The sequence below is a fragment of the Phaenicophaeus curvirostris genome, chromosome 1 (genome assembly GCF_032191515.1).
Source record: "Phaenicophaeus curvirostris isolate KB17595 chromosome 1, BPBGC_Pcur_1.0, whole genome shotgun sequence".
Classification (NCBI taxonomy): Eukaryota; Metazoa; Chordata; class Aves; order Cuculiformes; family Cuculidae; genus Phaenicophaeus; species Phaenicophaeus curvirostris.
In genome coordinates, this window is record NC_091392.1 from 74,527,874 (window position 1) to 74,547,936 (window position 20,063).

General features: G+C 36.9%; 2 protein-coding genes across 2 annotated transcripts in view; both read left to right on the forward strand.

The window, feature by feature from the left end:
• LOC138724325 (patatin-like phospholipase domain-containing protein 2) overlaps positions 1-20,063 on the forward strand; it is a 520,777-nt gene that overhangs the window by 230,507 nt on the left and 270,207 nt on the right. The window lies entirely within an intron of this gene.
• The window catches only part of MPPED1 (metallophosphoesterase domain containing 1), a 65,229-nt gene that overhangs the window by 5,319 nt on the left and 39,847 nt on the right, over positions 1-20,063 (forward strand). Inside the window, 2 exon segments of the mRNA XM_069865343.1 lie at positions 9,120-9,385; positions 14,539-14,714. Of these exon segments, the coding sequence (XP_069721444.1) occupies positions 9,234-9,385; positions 14,539-14,714 (328 nt within the window). The 5' untranslated portion in view covers positions 9,120-9,233.

Sequence of the window (20,063 nt, forward strand, 5' to 3'; positions counted from 1 at the left end):
CCTCTCTTTCTTTGAAGGAAGTGGTTTAGTTGCTCTTGTTTTTGTTTTCTGGGAACCATGTAGGGTGGCTCTTTGTGGACATGACTTGATGAGTAGGAGGAGTGAGTGGCCCAAACAACTGTTGAGTATTTTTTCTTTCTGTTAGTCCTGGGGAGGATACCTGGAAATAAACAGAACAAACCTATTTACTCCCTGCCTGAACATTAATCAAAAGGCTTGAAGGATCTCAGCGAGGTGGATACAGCTGAATTAGTGGGAAGTGGAAACAACAAAATCAACAGGATGGTATACTTAATTTTCAAAGTTTTGTGTCTAAAAGAAAAAAAATGTAGCTGTTATGGAATTGCTTGATTAATTTTATAATTTAAATCCAGACCTTAAAGGAAAAAATCTACTGACCTCAGAAATGGTATCGCTATATTTACGTATAAGCTGTGTTCTGTGTCCCGCTTTGTATGTGTTATATTGCTATTACTTTGGCATTTCATTCGTCTTGTACCACAGGAATAGATTGGCCACTTTTCTTTTCCATTCTTGTGTATTGACTTAGAGATCAGCAACCTTTCAAGAGTTGTTAGTGTTAGGTTTCTTTCTGAAATCAGATGAGAATATCAGTAAGGGAAATTTATCTGCAGCAGACAGCGGTTGCTGCACAAAAAGGGAAGACTTTCTGAACTGTCTTATGAGTATTAACTTGCCTGTGTATGAAGCAGCAGCTCCCGGCTCCCGCTAAACTTGGAGCAGGGGAGTCACTGCCTATGCTGCTGGCTGTTCCTGGGATGCTGTGTGCCCAGTCACCTCTGCTTTCAGCTACCCCAGCACCTCTGCTGTACTTTGCTGAGCCACAGACTAACGCTGCTGGTGACCAACACTGATTTTGAATGCTTACATGAAAACTACTTGAACTGTCTACTAAAATAATCCTCTGCTCAAGCATTAGGCTTTGACATATACTGATGTAATTTTCGCATCACAGTGAACACACTAAGCTGGATGGGATATATTCTGCCCTTAGATACGCATGAATGATCAAATTGGTCAAAGTCCATGCATTTATACACAATTTCCATTGAAATTGGTTTGGATAAAATATGTGTTGCAGGCAAAGTGAGACTTGACCAAGTGAGGATTGTTCAGGTGAAGGCTAGAAAATGAGCGTAAGGCCAGTTGTCACAGAAGTATGAAGCAAAAGAACATTCTTTAGTTAAAAACGAAGCCAAACTGTTTTTAAAATATATGCTGTTTCAGTACTTACATAGTCTTCTTCTCAGTAAATAATATTTTAAGGGATTCAAGAGCTTAATCAGATGACATGCCCAAATCACAGGCTGAAATATAGAATCAAATCCCCACAGCCCTAATTTACTCCTGTTGGAATGTCCATTTTTGATACTTTCCCCTTATAACCTGTGTTTTTAGCTATTTTCCTTTAGAATTAGTATTATCATGTAGGGACTTGAAATTCATCTTTTATGAGTACATACTCATGCTTTTCAGAAAAGCAGTAGGTTTTGAAATACTGCAACAGATGAAGGAAATTTTTTTTTGAGTGAGAATGAGTTTTGTGGTTTTTGGATATTTATTTAAAATTTCCTTCCCTAGAGGTAATTACTTAAATAGATTAGCTACCTCTGCAAGTATTTTGGTAGAAATACAGGTAATGTTTAACCAAAACAGTGTATTTTTCAGGGAAAAGATTTAGTTTTACTTAGAAAAATGTATCCATTTAAATATTCAAATATGCCCCCAAATACATTATGGCAAGATCATATGTGGTGTTACAATAATGCATTTAGCTTTTCAAAATGTTCAGTCTGTTTTTAAATCTTAGAGTATTGCAGTATTTAAATCTTAAGATATGATAGATGTATTGTAAAGTAGAAGTTTAAGTTGAAAACAAAGCAATATTAGGTTTTGTTTATTTTTTAAATTGAACAAATGAACAGTTATTTGTATGGATGAGAATTTGATTCAGAAAATGATACTGCTGATGATCCAAATAAAAGTAAATCTGCATAAATAGAATATTCAGTTACTGTAGTTTTGGGAGCCTAGGTAGCGAAATGAGGAAAAGTAATCAAATATCATACAACCATAATTCAAAAGAAGACTAGCTAAGAAGGTTTCTAAGTGATACCTGCTTAAATAAATACAAAATTAGATTTCATAGGCAAATGCACAGTTTTGGTGTTTCCTGAACTCATTAATCTCTTTTTCTGGATATCTGATCAGAACTTTGGCATATAGTAGATACAATATATTTGTGGAGGAAACTCCACAGAAGTGGATGTTAGGGCATAGTTCCAAAAGACAAAGACTTTATCTCATTTCCTATTTGCTGTCGCTATATAATCTTTTTATTACAGTTGAAGCTAACAAGTATGTCAGTGTTCTTTATAACTAAGATAATAAGAGAAACATGTAATACTTGTATTTGCAAGCAAAGGAAGAAAACTAATTTGAAGAAAAAAATTAATTTCTGTGAAGAATTTTGTCATAACTTATTTGACAGGTAATTGTAGTGAGCAAATGAGTATATTTTAGCCTGGCAAGAATTATCTTGGGAGAATTTGTTGGTTTTTTTTTTCCTAATGCAGGTTAAGGTAACTGTAATTACAGAGAAATAAGAGGTCTTTCTTAAGTCACTGATTTTTTTTTTCACGTTACAAACCAGGTTTTTCAGTGCCCTGTAGATCTGCAGTTAACAAATATGTGTGAATAGACACTGAAGTATTCATTGATAGGTGAAATAGGAGATTCTGAACAGAAGAGGATGTTTTTGCATTTCTTCTCATAGAAGTCAGAAGGATTTTGAGGTGTACAGGTAACTCAGCATGATGGGTGGGAATAGCTCTGACTTCCAGGGAAAAGGTATGGTCATGGAACTGACTATTATTCGACTGGTAACGGTTAGCTGGCACAGAAAACTATCTCAGACGTGTTTTAAAAAGACCATCCAAAGAGTTGTCTTAATAAATCATGAGGATGATATAACTTCATTCAGCAGTAGCTGCTGAAGAAAGTGAAGACTGAAAAATGTGATGCCTGTGATCTCTTTCAATTAAAGAAACACCATTGGCAAGGTTTTGAAAATGAGGGTCCTACCACAGTGCACTGTATGTGCTCTGGTTAGCAGATGAGGGTTGTGAAATCCATGGTAAGAGCCATGGTAAAAAGTCGTGTAAGGTTTTATTCCAATTCTTGACCTTAAGACAACTTTACAGATTTGCACAGTAATACACACGCATGTTATGCCCCGAGGAGCAGATGGAGCAGTGTGTGTTGCCATCTTATCATACTCACAGAATGGATTGGTGAGTGCATTTCTTTTTTGTGTGTGTGTGTGTGTGTGGAGATAAATCTGCATTACACAGCTCACTCTGATTTATATATTTATTTGCTGCTTAAAACTGGGTATTTTTTAACCTGTGTGGATGTAAAGTTAGAGCTGCCCTTGCGCAGTGGTCTCTGCAGCAGGCCTGAGGCACGCAGGCTGGCAGGGACGTGTGCCAGGCCTGGCGTGGGTGCCAGCCCCTCTGTGCTGGGGATGGAGGGCTGCAGGCTTCAAGGCTGTCACCCTGGCATGTTTCACCACTGCTAAACTGGCATTTAGGAAAACTAATCCTCTCAAATGCCACACGGCTTCTGTAGCTGACGTAGGATTAGGTTTCCCAGCAGGATTTTGAGGTCACTGTGTTCATCATTAAGAACTCTGGGAGGTTTGTAAGGGTGATAAACACCTTAAATAGCACCACAGGTTATGAGATTGTAATTCAGATATCCGTGAGGAGTCTGTTGGTTTTTTAATGCTGTTGTTTAGTTCTCATTGACACGAATTGCAGGTAAATAAAGTATTTGCTTTGGGAGAAGGGGGGTTGTAAGTGCATATTTCACTTCGATATATCGCATTTTTATTTGTTTATTTTGTAAATGCAAGGGGAAATGTTTCTGTCTAGGACAAATTGTATTCATTTAGAAAGCCTAACGATTCCATCAGTAGAAATGTGCATGATCGACCTTATATTCTACAAGTGTCTCGATGGCATTTGATTATGCTGCCTTCAGTTTAAAGTCCTCATTTGTCAAACGAGTCCAAACTAGTCTCCTAAAGGGGAAGACTCAGTGGTTGTAGTTTGCCAGGACTTGCATTCTGTTTCAGAAAATGAAAAGGAGGAAGACGAGAGTGTATCCCTTTGGAAAAGGTTTCATTTGCAGAGTGATTTGCCTGGCTCATCCTCTCCCACAGAATGCTGCCTTTTTTAGGATTATTTCAGTATTCATTTCCCAATGGCAGACTGAAGATAGCAGACTAATTTCATTGATTGGCTTCTCTCTGGAGTATCTGAAATGGATATTTTAGACAGCAAAAAACCTTTAGCATTTTCATCCTATTTCTCATAGTAAGTGACTATTTTGCTGATTCCAGTATGTTTGCTTATGGCTGGTCAGTCTATAGCGAGCTTTTTTGGGGGGGAGGAGGGGGTAAAACAAAAGTAGTAATTTGTGATGATGAAGCCAGTCACTAGTGGTTATGGGAATGTTATTATGACAGTTGGGACCATTGCTGCAGAATACTCTGTAGTGCTTTTTGGGGGGTTTAAATAAAGGATCTACTTCCCTGTGTAAAGGGTGTCCTGACAGTGTATGGAGAGTACTGTGGTGTAGTATAGAGAAAGGCCTGAACTCTTCATAAGGCTCTTGGAAGAGTTTCTTCTTAGTGATATCCAAGATTCACACAATATGGTCTATCACAAGCTCTCACGTGCTTCTTTAAGGTATTCTACTGATCTTGTTTTACTGGCTTTCCTTGAAAAAATATGGCTTTGATGTTTTATAGCTGCATGAAAACACCTTTGATACTACATTTTGTTTCTTCGTTGCCTTCCCAAATCCCAGCATGTCAGACTCTCTGAACAAAACTAACATGTTTTCTGTAGCTGCCTCTTTGCCACTGATTTTGATACAGGTGAGAGTCCCAGCATCCTCTTCTTTCTTTGTTATCTCACTGTCCCTAGTGCAAAGTGTAGTGACATCTCCTCTCAACGATTGCAGGGGTGTGCTAGAGCTGTATTGTGCTTCTTGGCTCCAGATTTTTTGTAATGTAGCAAGTGAAGTTCAACAGATAACTCCTTCACAGTTTTCTCTCTTAATTTATAATTTTTTTTTTAATATTATCATCATCAGTATATTACCTTAGTTTCTAATTATTGTTTCAGTGACATCTGCTTGAGCCATGTTGTTTTAAAGTCTAGATTAATATTGTGTGTTACTGGAATAATTTTCAAGAAGTCTCAGTGTTGGTTTTGGGTTTGAGACAAAGGGTAGATGATGGAGTGAGCAGTGGGAATAATGGAATGAGGTATTGCGAGAGACAGTGGACATGAGAGTGAGCTGAAGGATGAACACAGAATAAAGCAGAATCTGTGAGTGAAAAAGTGAGATTAAATAAAACGTTGGCTCGAAATGGGAAAAAAGAGAAATAGGATGCATAAAATGCCTGGAAATTTCATGGGAAAGAGGGAAGTAATTATACCAGCTATACAAGAAGGCTGTGAGATGAAAATACAAGGAATTTCAGGCTGAAAAAGTAAAAAATCTTAATACAAAGATTTATTTAAAGACCTCATCAAAAGACTTTAATATATGTCTGCATTCAAGCACCTGCCTAGTTGAGTAATTCCTCAGGAGAGAGGTTGCAATCTGCATAGTTTATGGCTTGATGCAAAGCCTTCTGAAGGTGGTGGAGCTGTGTCCATTGTACATAGTGAACTTTGGGTCAGGGCTCTTTGAACACCTGAGCACATGCTAGAGAAAGCAGCAGAAAAATAATGTATGGAGAACATTCCTGCTATCAATAAGATGATGGTTTAGCAGATTTAATAGCGCTTTCTGAGTCTGTGATTCTAACAGCCAGGTTTGTGATATTTATTTTAGCATTCATGTTCTTGCAGTTCTTTTTACATGTCTCTGTTTTTCCCTGGCAGACATCCCGCAGCTCCATAAGTCTGGGGGAAGAAGATGGTTAGCATGTTGTTGCTGTGGGGATTTTGAGTCTTACTCCTCAGTGTTGGTAATGCTGGGCATATAATTTTAAAACTTGCATGCTGTAGAAGCAGATAATTATTTCCCTGCTGCATTTTATACTCTGGTTTGGGAAAAGAAGAAATTTCAGAATATTAAAAGAAAGAAAAAGTTATGATTTGGAGGATTATTGGAAATGAAAACAGAAAGAGGGGAGTAATGGGTGTCAGTTTGGTTATCAGTCAAACTGGAAAGAGACAGCTTGTTCTGTCGAACACCGAGAATGTTAGTAGTCAGCCAACCACTTATGCAAGAAGAAAAGCCTAGACTGAAAGGTAAGGTTCAAAGACATCTGTGTATGTTTCTGAAATGAGCTTGAATTAAGCTTGCTATTGAATTATACTTACTATGCATGCTACATATCTGATTTTTGTTTAGCACAAGCCATTCATGTGATTGCTAGTTGTTTTATTGCAGAATCTGGCTTCTTTTCTTCCCTAGTCTTGGCTGCTTTTTAGGTGTCCAGGGTAGACATTGGGTGACTGTCATTTGGCAGAAGGCTTAGCAATGCTGTTGCATCACTTTTTTTTTTTTTAACCTTTTCTTACCTCAAATGAAATATGTTGTCTTCCTGTTTTCTACATGTTACACAGTGAACTTGCTGAATTGTCTGTGGCTAGCTAGCATCCTTTCAAGCTGGCCTGATGATGTGATTCATGCACTCTCCCATGTGCAAGGACAGATTTCTTGCTTAAAATAATGCTTCAGCACTATAGGGTATTTATCAGCAATGTGCTGGCTGTGCTTTGCTTCTGTTGGCAAATTTGTTATTTTGACTTAATTTGTGTTGGTAAGTACTGTTTTTTACTTACACTGAAAGAGGAAGTGGGGATCAAGACTGGATATTGGGGTACCTGCTGGATATTGGGGTATCTGCTGTTTCTGTAGCAGATTTGACGTGTAACTTGAGAGAACTCATAAGACAGGACCCAAAGAGCAGGCTGACAGAAGATGTTTTCTCAACTGCTAGGAGTTTCTGAGAACTTAGAAAGGCCAAAGAGAGAGATTCAATATCCCTAAGGCTGTGACTTCACTCCTTTGCAACTTTAGTTCAGTTGCGTATAAAGTGGGTATAATCCCTGAATTATAAAACAAAGGCTGTGTTTTTCAGGTAGTTTGAAATACTTATGTAGAGCTGTGGAATAATGAATTATTTATCTTACTGGAGAATATTTCTAGAGGTCACCGGTTTTAATAGTTTCTTTCAAACAGAAGTAGGTTCACTTAGAACAGTTTGCACCCTGTAAAATCTCTGACCTTCCCTAGTCAAACTTCTTTTCAAATGCATCATTTAATACAGGAATCTCCTCAGGGAGGTTTCTTCACATCTGCCATCATAATTTCTTATTTCCTAAATGCAGAAATTTGTACTTGATTATTCTTACAAGGATCGTGCGTCCCTTCCCTCCCCCTGCTCTGGCACATTCGTTTGTGCTGCTGCTTGTTCTGTAGACTGAACACAGCATCTGAGAGTATTTAAAATCCAAAATTTTCTTTGTTGTTATTCTACCACTTCCTTACCACTCAATTCTAGGGGAGGGCATGAAGGAATCTGCTCCTTCATTCTCAGACTGTTATCCTTGGGTTATTAGTGACAGCAAGTTGTCATCATTTTACAGCCATTCAGCAAGTAACAAAACTGAACTGAATAATTTCAGTTTCCGAAGGACAAGATTTCCCCAAACAAAAATAACACCACCACCTCTTGGAGCACTTAACATTTGTGGTAGTTAAGCAAAGGACTGAAGCCCATATTTTTAAAAATGCTTAGGTGCTTGACTTCCACTAGAACTGAGTTGGACCTAAGTACCTCTAAACAATTTTAAAAATTTGAGTGACTATGAAGATCTCCCTCATCCATCACTCTTGGCAGTGGTCCCTTCAGAGTGGAAGGAAGGCATATCAGCAAGGTCACACAAAATACTTGTAGCCCTGCTTTGCAGAAACTGCACATATTAAGTGAGTTGCTGCATTCTAGCATGGCTTTTCATGAAATACATCTTCTAATGCAGATTACTTATATTCCCTAGAAGAAAAGAACACTTGCTGTGTGAAAGTAAATATTTAAGACAGACAACCTCTAAAAAGTATGCAACATTATACTGTAAAAATACCCACCTTTATAGCTTATAATCCATTTTTTATTAAAACTGGGAAACAAAAGTAAAACTCACATTTAAATTACTTTCTGCTGTTTCTAGGGGATACTCTTTGCATTCCAGTTGGTTTCACTTTGCTATTCCTCTACCCATTTTCAGTGCTGCTCTTCTAGGCTTGCGAAATCTTCAGGGAAAAAATTATTCCCAAATATAAAACCTGTATGGATTTTACTTTTTTAAATGTTTAATAACTTTTAACTCTATGTTAGCTTTTGAGTCACTTTCTTTTCCAGTGAGTCCAGAACATTGGGCTAGTGGTGTCTGAGAATGCGTTTGAAGGGAGGAGCCCTTCCTGTGTCAAGATTTCCTTTACTTACACTATAACACCAGGAGCAAGAGCATGGAAGGCCATTTACTCTGCTTCTTAGACTGTAAAGAACAATCACAGTAATAAATATCACAGACTTTTTGAAGAATTGGTCAAATGAATTCTTGTTTAATGAACTTAGATTTTAGACTTGCACAGCAGTGTATTGATTTTCAGGTTTGGTGGGTGTTTTTTTTTTTTTGAAGGAGGATGGGGAATAAACATTCAACTATGTGATTAAAAAAAGAAAGGAAAGTGAATGATTTTGTTGAAGAAACATTATTATTTGACGTGCAATTCTGAAGAATGACTGCCTTATCTTTTAGATTTCTATTAAATGCCTGAAATATCTGAGCAAGTTGTCCCCGTGTTCTTTAGAAAATTTACTTCCACTCCCTACTTCCCAACCCCAACTAAATTGTGTTCATCAGATTGCTGAGTTGGAAGGGTTTGCGATGAGTTCTTTGAGCTAAGAGTCTATCCCTTTGTCTTCATCTCATATTAAATAAAGCAAATGCCAAACAGATGTAGCTGTCCAACAGTTATGTTCTGTCTCTTCAATATGCTTTTAGGTTTTTCGAAGGAGAGTGTGCTGACTGGGTAAGGAGATGTCATGGTGGTCTTCCATCGATGTAGGAAGATAGCAGATATGATTGTCTGAAAAAACTGAACTGCACAGCGCAAGCATGGCTTTTGCCCAGTCGCACATTATGGCAGCTAGAAGGCATCAGCACAGTAGACTCATAATTGAAGTGGATGAGTACAGCTCCAACCCCACACAGGCTTTCACGTTCTACAACATTAACCAGGGACGTTTTCAGCCCCCACATGTGCAAATGTAAGTATTATAGTTTTGTTATTGCTCTAGCACAGCCTTCTGAATTGTTATTGCCTTGTTGATGTGGTACTTGATGGACCAGTCAAAAAGAGTTTAAAGAACACTGGTTTGCTGTCTTTGTAATAATAATTACAATAATGTTACAAAATCCATTTGGAAAGTATAACTACTTTGTTAAGGAATGGGAGAAAGATAACTGCACTAACATAACTTTAATACATAACACTTAACGTATTAAAAAGAGAAGCAGCAAGCAGTGTAATAAGAGATGCTACAAGGATGATACTTTCTGCAATCTTAATAATGTTTGTTTGCATTGTGTGCTTGCTTATTGAAGTAAATAGCTGTTGAAAATATCAAGCTTGTATCTTTATAACATACTGTTTGGGTAGTTATATTACAGCTACATGCAAGGGGAAAATCACATCAATAAATAAAATAGTGTGGGCACCCATCTGACAACTTACTTCCATATTGATGTGCTGAAGATACCAAGTACTTAAAGAGTAATTAAAGTAATGTGTTTGTTTCTGACTTCTTATATAATGACAACATCAGTAAAATTAACTGCTCTAAATGATTTACTTTTAATGTAAAGTGGAGAATTATAATTACAAAATGAAACCTGCCATAAAGTTTAAAGCCAGAAGGCAAAGTGAAACAGTAATGCTATTACAAATAAATTAAGTATAAAATTCTACTGTAAAATATTTTTATAGGGAATAGGAATACCAATGTTATTGTGTTTATTAAAGAGGGAAGCAGCCTTATCTTTAGATCAAAAGGCTGGTTTTAATTTTTTTTAAAGGAAACTTTTTATTTTAGGAAGATGGTATAAGTAATCACCTCGTTCACATTTTTAGTATTTAATATGATTTGATAGTTTACAAACATAGACCATGGTTTCTGCAGTTAAAAAACTCAGCAGTTATGACTAGTTGAATGCTATCTCTCTATTTAGTGTATGCTTACTAGTTCTTTGGCATAAAATAGATATTATATTAAAAGAAACCTGAAGACTTACATATATATGTACACCGGGGTTGTGAGCAGACACTCAGTTTTACAGGACAGTGAATTAGCTTATTAGTGTTGAGAGTTTTTAGGTACTATTGAAATACAAACAGAAAAAGGAATTGCGTGTTAGCACTGGGAAACATCTTTTGTTTATAGAGCTGGCAAATGGTATCAGAAGTACAAACAAACAAACGTGGGTTCAGAAATACTTCTAAAAATGAAAATGCCAAATGCAGGTTGCTTTATTTGTTGAGGCATAGCCATTCTTTGTGAATATTCAGATAATTCCTGGGCACTCATTAATTTGTTCACTTTTCTTAAGAGCTGAATGTTTTTTACTGGGCTGAAAGTAAGTTTTTTATTAGCATCCACTTGGTACTTGACAGTAAGCTGTTTAAACTTCTAATCAGTAGCAAATCATACTACCTGGGGGCTTAGACAACTGCATGATAGAAGTTCTGCACCTAAGCAAGCAGTTGAAAATAAGCTATCCTTAGAAAATGGTTCCTTAGAAGAGTTTAGCAATCTCTCATGAATGATTAATACTATTGAAGAAGTGAGTGCAAATAGAAAACCAGGCTAAATCAATTGAAACACTTAACTACAATTTCACCTGCTTTTTCTCTTGGTGCAGAAATTGTAAATAATATTTCTGAATATCAGCAGGATTGCTCTTGCTGCTAGCAATGAATAGAATAGTAACAAAGAAGGAAAAAGCAGACATAAAAAGTGTAACAAAAGCACCTTTTATTCACATGGTTGTTATGGGTGAAATCTTAGCCCTGCTTTAGTCCATGAAAGTTTTGTTGTTGACTTCAGGGAGCTGAGGACTTTGCTACTCTTTGTGTAGAGTTCAAAATACCTAGATTATTGATGTTGCGGGCAATCATAAACAGATTTCACGTAGCCCTGTTAACATCTGAACTTGTGGTAAACTACTTGAACCACAGGGAGTTTTTTGTGCTTGTTTTCTTCTGAATTCAATTTTGCAGCTCTTCCTTGGTCTTCCATGCATTTTTGTATTTCTTGTTTCATTTTTAGTGCCCATAACACATTGACCGCCCTTTCCTAACCCTATTTTAGTCCAGTATTTCTGTGCTGTGAGATGACTGCATTGCAACTGTCAACAAGGGTGGTAAATTCTGGTAGTGTTTTCAAGTCCATAATTTCTGGGAAGTTGCTGCCTTGCTCCTTCATGAAACGACTGAAATATGGTGTATAAATGAACCTCTGGCAGTGTTTCCACTCTGAGATTTTTTTAACTTTGCTTTTCTATTTTTTTTCTGTGAGTTTTCATACCAGTTTAAAGAAAAACAAAAGCATTTGCACAAAAATAATCGGCAGATCTTCATTCCTCTGCGCATGCTGCAAGTAGCGCACTGGGTGTTGGTGTAACAGCTGCTGTGGGAATGTGCTACATAGGAATATGGGGATTGAGCCTTCAGAAATTATTTCCAGTAAAACAACTTAGATGGGCTTGTGAAACCTGACATATGTTTTTACCTATATCCGGCCTCAGTGTGTGCATATCACTTCAGAGTGAAAACCTGCATCTCATTTATTTGGTTGTCTTTTTTTTTTCCCTCTTGATGCCTTTTTCCCCATGAAAATTCTCTGGCCCATTGCACAGGATTTAAAAGTTACACATACCTCAGCAACCAGGAAAATGCTGTCCATATCTTCCCCATCCCCATCCAAACTATTAAGAAAAAGCATATATATTATATACTGCAAGCTTGCCATGGTAAGTCTGGGGTTTTTGTCCATTCAACTTCAGAGGAGCAACTTTTGAAATACATGCTACTCCTCAACCTCTAACTTAGTGCTGAGCTTTAAAAGATTTCTAAAGGAGAAGCACCTACTTTAAAGACTACCTTACCCTGAAAAGCCAAAAATTTGTGTTTTAGACAGGTCCATATCTTTATGTTGTGCCAGGGTGGTACACATAATTTAAAGCCGGCTTACTGACTTAAGGAAGTGCTGGGCAAGGAAAGCAGTAATCAGAAGTTTGCTTACTGTATTGATATTTAATCTTTTTAGCTTGAATGACTGCAACAATAGCCAGGATCAGCTCCTTGTCATTTTTATCCAGCCATCCCAGCTCATTTTGTGGAGAAACTCCATGAACTGAATGCGTTACCCTTCACATAGCTCACACCTTGTGACAAGCCTCACTCACTACTTTAAAACCCACTATTCACTATCCATATTCCTTTGTACTCCTGATGGTTCCATTCGCCACCAATGAAGCTTGCTCTATAGCAACTCCCTTGCCTCCAAAACAGAGACATTTTTAACATGTGATGGCAGTCATGCAGCTGCACTTCTGAGGTTGTGACCGCCTATGCCTAACTTTCCCTGCATCCAAATCTTTTTTCTCATCTGCCCTTCTACATGTGCCTGTGGTCCTCCAGCAACATACACATTCCCTCAGCTCTACATGCAACGTTCACAGCTACTATCTCTCAGGGTCCAAATGTTCTACTCTTTATCAGCCAAATTTTACAATCTCCAGTACATGCTGCTTACGTATCCCACTAGCATGTACGTTCTTCTGGGTGTTCATTAGATGTGATTTGATCACAGCTGGTTTTGCTCCTTATCTCATGTTTTGTTACTTTCTGCTCAAAACCTTGAATTTCAGAAAGACAACTGCAAGGTGCTTTTGCTAAAAGTCTGTTTCTCCAGTACTGCTGTAAAAAACCCAACATTTTTCTTCCTGAAAAGGTATAAGAAAGAGGGGTACAGGATAATTTGTTCATGCTCTAGTTTTGTGGTTATATTGTAGAAAATACTAAGAACTTTTTCCATATTTGAGAAGATTTCAGTGTTTTAGGTTTGTTCCTCAGTCTCTCAGTAGTCTTGTGAAGTTGTCAAAACCACCTGAGTTTACCCATTTGTAAACTCCAAAGAATTCTTCTTGGACTTAGAGAAAGATTGTGTGATTACAGATTTTTTTCACATGTCTTTCAAGCAATAAAATGCCTTCTGAAAATTTACCTACTAAACAAGAATAGTATTATTAACAGCAAAGTTCTTTATAACGTGTTTTCTTTGAGTTTGTTTATATAAGAGTAAACTCCTGAATTGAAGCACAACCAGCAAGGGGTAGAAATATGTATTATGCATTGCAACAGTGAACAAAACTATTTTATTTGTCCTTTCAAAATGAATGTTGTAGAAGTAAAATAATTCATAACAAAACTCTGCTTTCTAGTGACATACGTATAACTCTTGCATCTGTGGCTTTTTGATTTTATTCCACCAGAATTCCCTAACTGGAATAGCAGATATAGTATAGCAGCATAGAGATACATTTGCTTCTGTATATTCTAACTTCTGTATATTCTAACAGAATATGGATGGAGGGTAAAAAGACTGAGCTGTAAAAATAAGTGTTCCTCATATAGCAGAAAGATGTTCTCTGCATTCCTTTTCTCAATCATAAGTCTCATCAAACTGGGTCAGAAATTTTCGTGTCTTCAGTTTTGAATATTGAGATTGGGCTCTGAACAATGCAGACTCACCCCTTGCAGCATCTGATTTCATTCAGTATAATTAAGCCCAGAAAGTTGCCACATTTGTCCTGATAATAGTCAGGCTTGAACGTACTTTTATAGCTGTTGTCAGGAGAGCTTTTATCTTGCTTTGCATTAACACACTGAAACGTATCTCCAAAATGTGTTAATTAAATTTGCAGGAATTATATAACTTCCAGGAAAAAAGTAATAATTAGGAAAAAATGCATTTAAATGTATTTATGTATCTAAAATAAATCTTCTCCATGTGTACCATATAATCATATTTAAACAATGCAATGGGATAGTACTGTTCCTTTGAAACTGGCAGTGCCTTTGATTTATTTTTAAGTATTTGTTTCAGAATTATTGCCATAGTTCAGTCCCTTTTCCTTAATCTCTTCAAACTAATCTATCTACCCAACAAATACTGAAAACATTGTGATGTGAACATCAAGATTTTTTATACCTCCCATTAGTGTTAGTTTTGTTTTAATAAATCCCTTCCATCAGACAGATCTAGAAGTCTGTGTAATCTTGTGTAAAGGTAAAAAATAGTATGAGACACTGAGAAGTACATAAGTACTTTTTAACCTTGTTATGATTCATTTCCTACAGGGTTGATCCAGTGCCCCACGATGCTCCAAAACCTCCAGGATATACAAGATTTGTCTGTATTTCTGATACTCACTCAAGAACTGATCCTATCCAAATGCCATATGGAGATGTGTTAATACATGCTGGTGATTTTACTGAGCTGGGACTTCCTAGTGAAGTAAAAAAATGAATTCTGTGTGGATTTGGAAGTAAATTTGTTTACTGACTTTATCTGCCCCGTCTGCCTCCCAGTAAAAAATATCATGCACTCTGAAATCATGAATATTAATTTGATTTTTACATTTGAATGGCAGTGAGCAGCAGTGAGGTTTTTTTTAACAAATATTTTTTGCGTTTTTCCAACTGAGCAAATAAGATTTGTGAGACTATTCATCTGTTCTCCCTTCACACTCTCAAGTGTACATTAAGCAACATCTTGGTGTTAGCAACAATTTAAGTCAGTAGACCTTTAATGATTTACATAAAACCTCTTACATACCTTGTTATGGCTTTGCTTTCCCACAAAAAAAAAGTTGTTGTGACTGAAAACATTTGTCTGTTTAACCCGGGAGGCTTAGATTTTTTATCTGAGGCTCAGCTGCACCACAGTGATCAATTCCAAACAAAGCAAAATGTATGCCTGTGGTTGCTGTCTTGGATGTACCAGACCAGATGTAGATACCTTCTGTAGGCAACTGTTGACATTGCTAACTGAAATTCTGTTCCACTGGGCAAGAGAGTGGTGATTTACGTGTGCTTCTGCAATGTTTTGTATACGATAAAATAAGATAGTGAAAAATTGAAAGCGTACACTTTATCCAGACAAAAATCCTGATCAATATTGTTCCTTCGGCAGTGTGAATACCTTAATTTAGAATAAAAATGATTTCAAGGTTCTGATAGTATCAAATTATAAAAAAATGGGGAGAAGAAATGAAGGAGCTGGAGAGAGAGCACAGTTTAAGGGGAATGGATTTCAGTTTTTAGGTTAATTTTCTTTCCCTTAGTTGGTATTTTTGCAGTTTTCCTGTCTTTCTTTGATACATATTTCAGCATTCCACACTGGGGAGGCACAAAGCAGACAGATGCTTGTAGGCTGAAATGGAATATGAAAAAAAGTCAAGACTTCAAAATTTAAACCAATATTTACTAGCAAATAATTATTATCAAGACTAATAAATGTTTATTTGTCCTTGGGAACCCAATAAAGTGCTCCAGGTAGAGCAATTGCATTTTACTGTGGGTCTTAAGGTAGGGACAGCATGTGGAAATAACATACTCTGTTGTAATGCTCTTCACCTCTGCACTCAAATGGTGCGGGTTGGTTGTGAAACAGAAAGCAAATTTTAATCCTATTTTTTAGGTCTCTACCATGTATTAAAATAATGTACTGAAAATAGCATATGAAGATTATACAAACCATATGGTTATCCCTTCTAAATAATACCGTTTTATTTATCTGCTAGTGTGGGAAGAAAAGTGCTTTGGGATATTGCTAGCAAGCAAGGATTGGGACTACACATGTTACTTGCTCCACAGTTTTTGCCTCCCTAGTTCTCCATCTGCCTCCCTGCTGGTCACGGCTGTACAGTGTTCTGAAGAAGTCCTTAAGCTGAAATCCTCTCAGTATGTTAGGTAGATTTCCCAAGGCATTTCTGGGATGGTCTTTGCATAATTTTTACTCCAAAAGAAGACTTCATTTTCAGACTTTTCAGGCATGCTTCCAATTTCATGGTAGTGTGTGGTTTGGGAAAAGGTGATCTTTTTGATTTGAGTTATAGTTTTGTAAGAGTATCTTTGAGACACACTAATTTAGTAAGTTAAAGACTTTTTTAAAAGTTTCTTGGCAATTTAAAAAAAGCAATATTTGACTTAATTTTATAATTCTTTCTGGTAAATCCAATAATGAAATAATTTGGGGTCACAACATAGATTTAATTCAGCTAGCATTTAAAATTTTGTTCCAGTTCAAAATTGGAAACATTTTTTTAAAAATTACTATAATTGAGATTTCAAAATGGAAACTGTAGTTTTTTTGAAAGTTCTTTTTGTTTTAAATGAAAAAAATCAACTCTTGAATACCTTGAGTGTTTACAAAATCTATAGTAAATAGTAGAATGGTTAGAAGTGTTATATTTGAGAAGAGATTGTCAAAGCTTTTGCTGCTTGCCCATTTTGTTGTGAAAGACACTACTCTCCAACAGTTTTGTTTATTCTATGTACCTGCTTCCAGTACCTGCTATGATTTTGCAACTCTCCCAGCCTACCCAATCTTCTTCTTCCTTGTCTTACCATTTTACTAGTTTCTTGAGAAAGTAACTGGCAGGCTTTGTCACGGACTTTTACCTCCACCATCATTCTTATCTCCTGCCACCAGATTTCCCTGTCCATTCCTTCATCACATAGCACAGAGCTTACCTTCTGACTTTTTATGCGGGTCAAATCTGTTTTGTGCCTCTATCAGACTATAACTTTATTTTTGCCTTGGAATGAACACTAGATTATTTGTTTTCTTATACCTCCCCTTGATCTTAGCTTCCTCTTAGTCACTAGATACATATCCTGCTCCTGCTTCTGCACTGTGACTTGTGTAGCGTTGAGTCTTACCTTTTAGCTTTCTGTTCTGTCATACCCTCTTGGGTCTGTGTGGCTCTGGTCTTTTGGCCTATTTAATCTTATCAAGAGGCCCTTCAGCAAATTCAGATTTTATCCTTCTGTTCTACTTAAAATTCTGTACCTGTTAACATCGTTAACTTCCGTGCACATGCTAAAGGGTTGTGCTAATAGAGGCACATGTGCTTGCTGAGTCATACCCTAAAATATGTTCTCTCTTTTTTAGGCAAACTCTGTGTGGGTACGCAGGAAGGCCTGTACCAGCTCAGATAATATGTCTCTCTACCCCAGTGTTGTCTTGGACTGTGGCTAGCCGCCAAGGTGCTCTGCTTTGTCTGCCCCTTAGTTCACATAGTTTTATACTTTTTATCCTCTGACCCCTAAAGCCCTCCACTTGATTTCATTTCACTTGATTGTTTTTGATAATTAGTTGTTTTCTTTCACTTTTCTTTTTCTCACAGCTCCTTCCCTGCTTCCCAGGTTGGAATTCGAGGTTTTACTAAGGCTAGGTTGATGCCTAACTCTATGGAGGGGATTAAATGATGGTGGTAACTGGATGAGCATATTTTCTCAGCTTTCTCTGCACAGAGTCCAAGGATTTATTAAGCCACAACATTACTTTGTGTTTAATATGTAGATTTTTCTTCTCTGAGTTTTTTAATTACCTTATGAATCTCTGCAAATTTTGAGTGCCAACAGAATCTTATGGCACATTTCCAAAATTTTATATGGCTTGTGTGCAAAACTTTGCATATTTTGAACCTATTGCCTACCAGTTTCATTTGGTAATTTCTAATACAGGAAGAGGCGAGTGAACAATTTCGTTCTTCATTCTGCATTAGAATTTATAGACTCTTCCCATATCTGCCCTTAAGATATTTTTTCAGGCTGAAGACTGTTTAGAAGTCCTTAAATGCCTTTGATCATCTGTGTCACTCCTTGTACCTCTTTGTTCTATATCGTTTTTAAAAATGGTGAGGCTAGAACTGTGCATGATCTGAGTGCACCACAGATTTATCCCCTGGCATAGTGAATCTCCTAGTCTCTCTTTTCCTTTCTGGTGTATTCTGTTTTTATTTTTTACTATGTCTGAACAATGAGATGGAATTTTCATAAAATTGCCTATTATAAACTCTGTGATCTCTTTACTGAATGGTGCTATCTAGTTCAGAACCCATCAGTGTGTATCTATAGTTGGTGTATTTTTTCCAGCTCTTGAGTTATTCTGCATGAATTTATATTCCAGTTTCATCTGTTCTCTTATTGCCCAGTCAGGCATTATCATGATGTAGTTTTGCAAGTCAGATTTCTATCTTGCTACCCTTATCCGGGCTAGTTTGGAAAAAGAAGGGAAGAAGGGATGAATAGTCAATTTACAAAACTTGCCAGTGGTGCCTACCTGGTTATTTCCCTCCTTCTTTTTCCTGAATTGGCCTTTCTCCTGTTTTAATAATTTGTCTTTTATTTTACCTAGATTCTTCTCTGTATTTTTCTTCCAAATTTGACGATCCAATTTTGGATAATCCAAAAAAAAAAAAAAGTGTTTATTATGGTAGGGCCAAACAGAAGGCTATGAGGCCAGTGTTTTAATGACATTGTAAGCATGTGTGGTATGACAGCTTTGAACATATGCTAATTTTCCAGTATGTCCAGGAGATATTAGTGACATTACTTTAAAGGGCCAAAAATATTTCAGGGGTATTGTTTCTAAATATGTGGATCTGTTGGAGTGGGACCAGAGGAGGACCACAAAAACTATTATAAGAATGGAACACCTCTCCTGCAAAGGGAGGCTGGATTTTCAGCACGGAGAAGAGGAGGCTCTGGCAAGACCTTATTGCAGCCTTCCAATACTTAAAGAGGGCCTACAAGAATTATGAAGAAATACTTTTTACCAGGGTCTGTAGTGACAGGACAAGGGGCAGTGGTTTTAAACTGAAGGAGGGTGGATTCAGATTGGATACAAGCAAATAATTTTTTGCCCTAAGGATGCTGAAACAAGTTGCCCAGAGAGGTTTAAAAAGTTCAATGTTGGGTTTGTTGGGGCTTTGAGCAACCTGGTCTAGTGAAAAATATCCCCATCCATGGCAGGGGTGTTGGACTAGATGATCTTTATCCCATCCCAAACCATTCTATGATTCTATGTAATCAAGGCTAGATAAGGTAAGTTATATCAAAAGATACACCAAAGTCACTGTGTGCTATAGCTATCCTTGTCCTCAGCCTTTTCATTATTTTTCATTTTGTTATTTATTCCCTACCTGCATATCAAATGTGTTGTAGGACAAAGGCACATGTCCTGCTTTAGTACTCTCATCAAATAATTACTCCAAAACCTTTTTTTTTTTTTTTTACCTCTCATATTGTTGGCTCAGTTGCTTGTGTAGCTATCTTTGCTCAGGTCTTTAATATCATTTCCAAATTATGTATGCTTCAGGACCCACTATCACTTTGAGCTTGTGGGTTACTTTCCTGGAAATGTAACTAAATAGCTGATCTGTAATATAAGCTGCAACACATACCTCTGTATTCTCTCTTGAAATTCTCTTCTGTGCATGGATTGGAAAGATTACATAGACTAACACATTTTATAACATCCATTGTTTCAGCATGTATGCTTGAGATTTTCCAACGCCAAAGACGGTCTTCCTATTTGAAATTCAATCTAGAGGTAAATTTGAAATAAAAAAATAGAAGGTGGCTTTACGTTGTTGTGGAAAACAATAATTAGCCTTCGGACTATTTTCCTGAAAATGCTTATCTTGCATATCGTACACACACAGAATGGTTTAAATTATTTGACATGCATTTCAGGAATTGACATGGGCAGGACAAAAGATAACATTTTTATTACAGACTACGAAATACTTTAGAGTGAAGATGCCTTCCCAACTATGGTAACTAGCAGTGCTAGAATCACCTGTTTCTTGTGT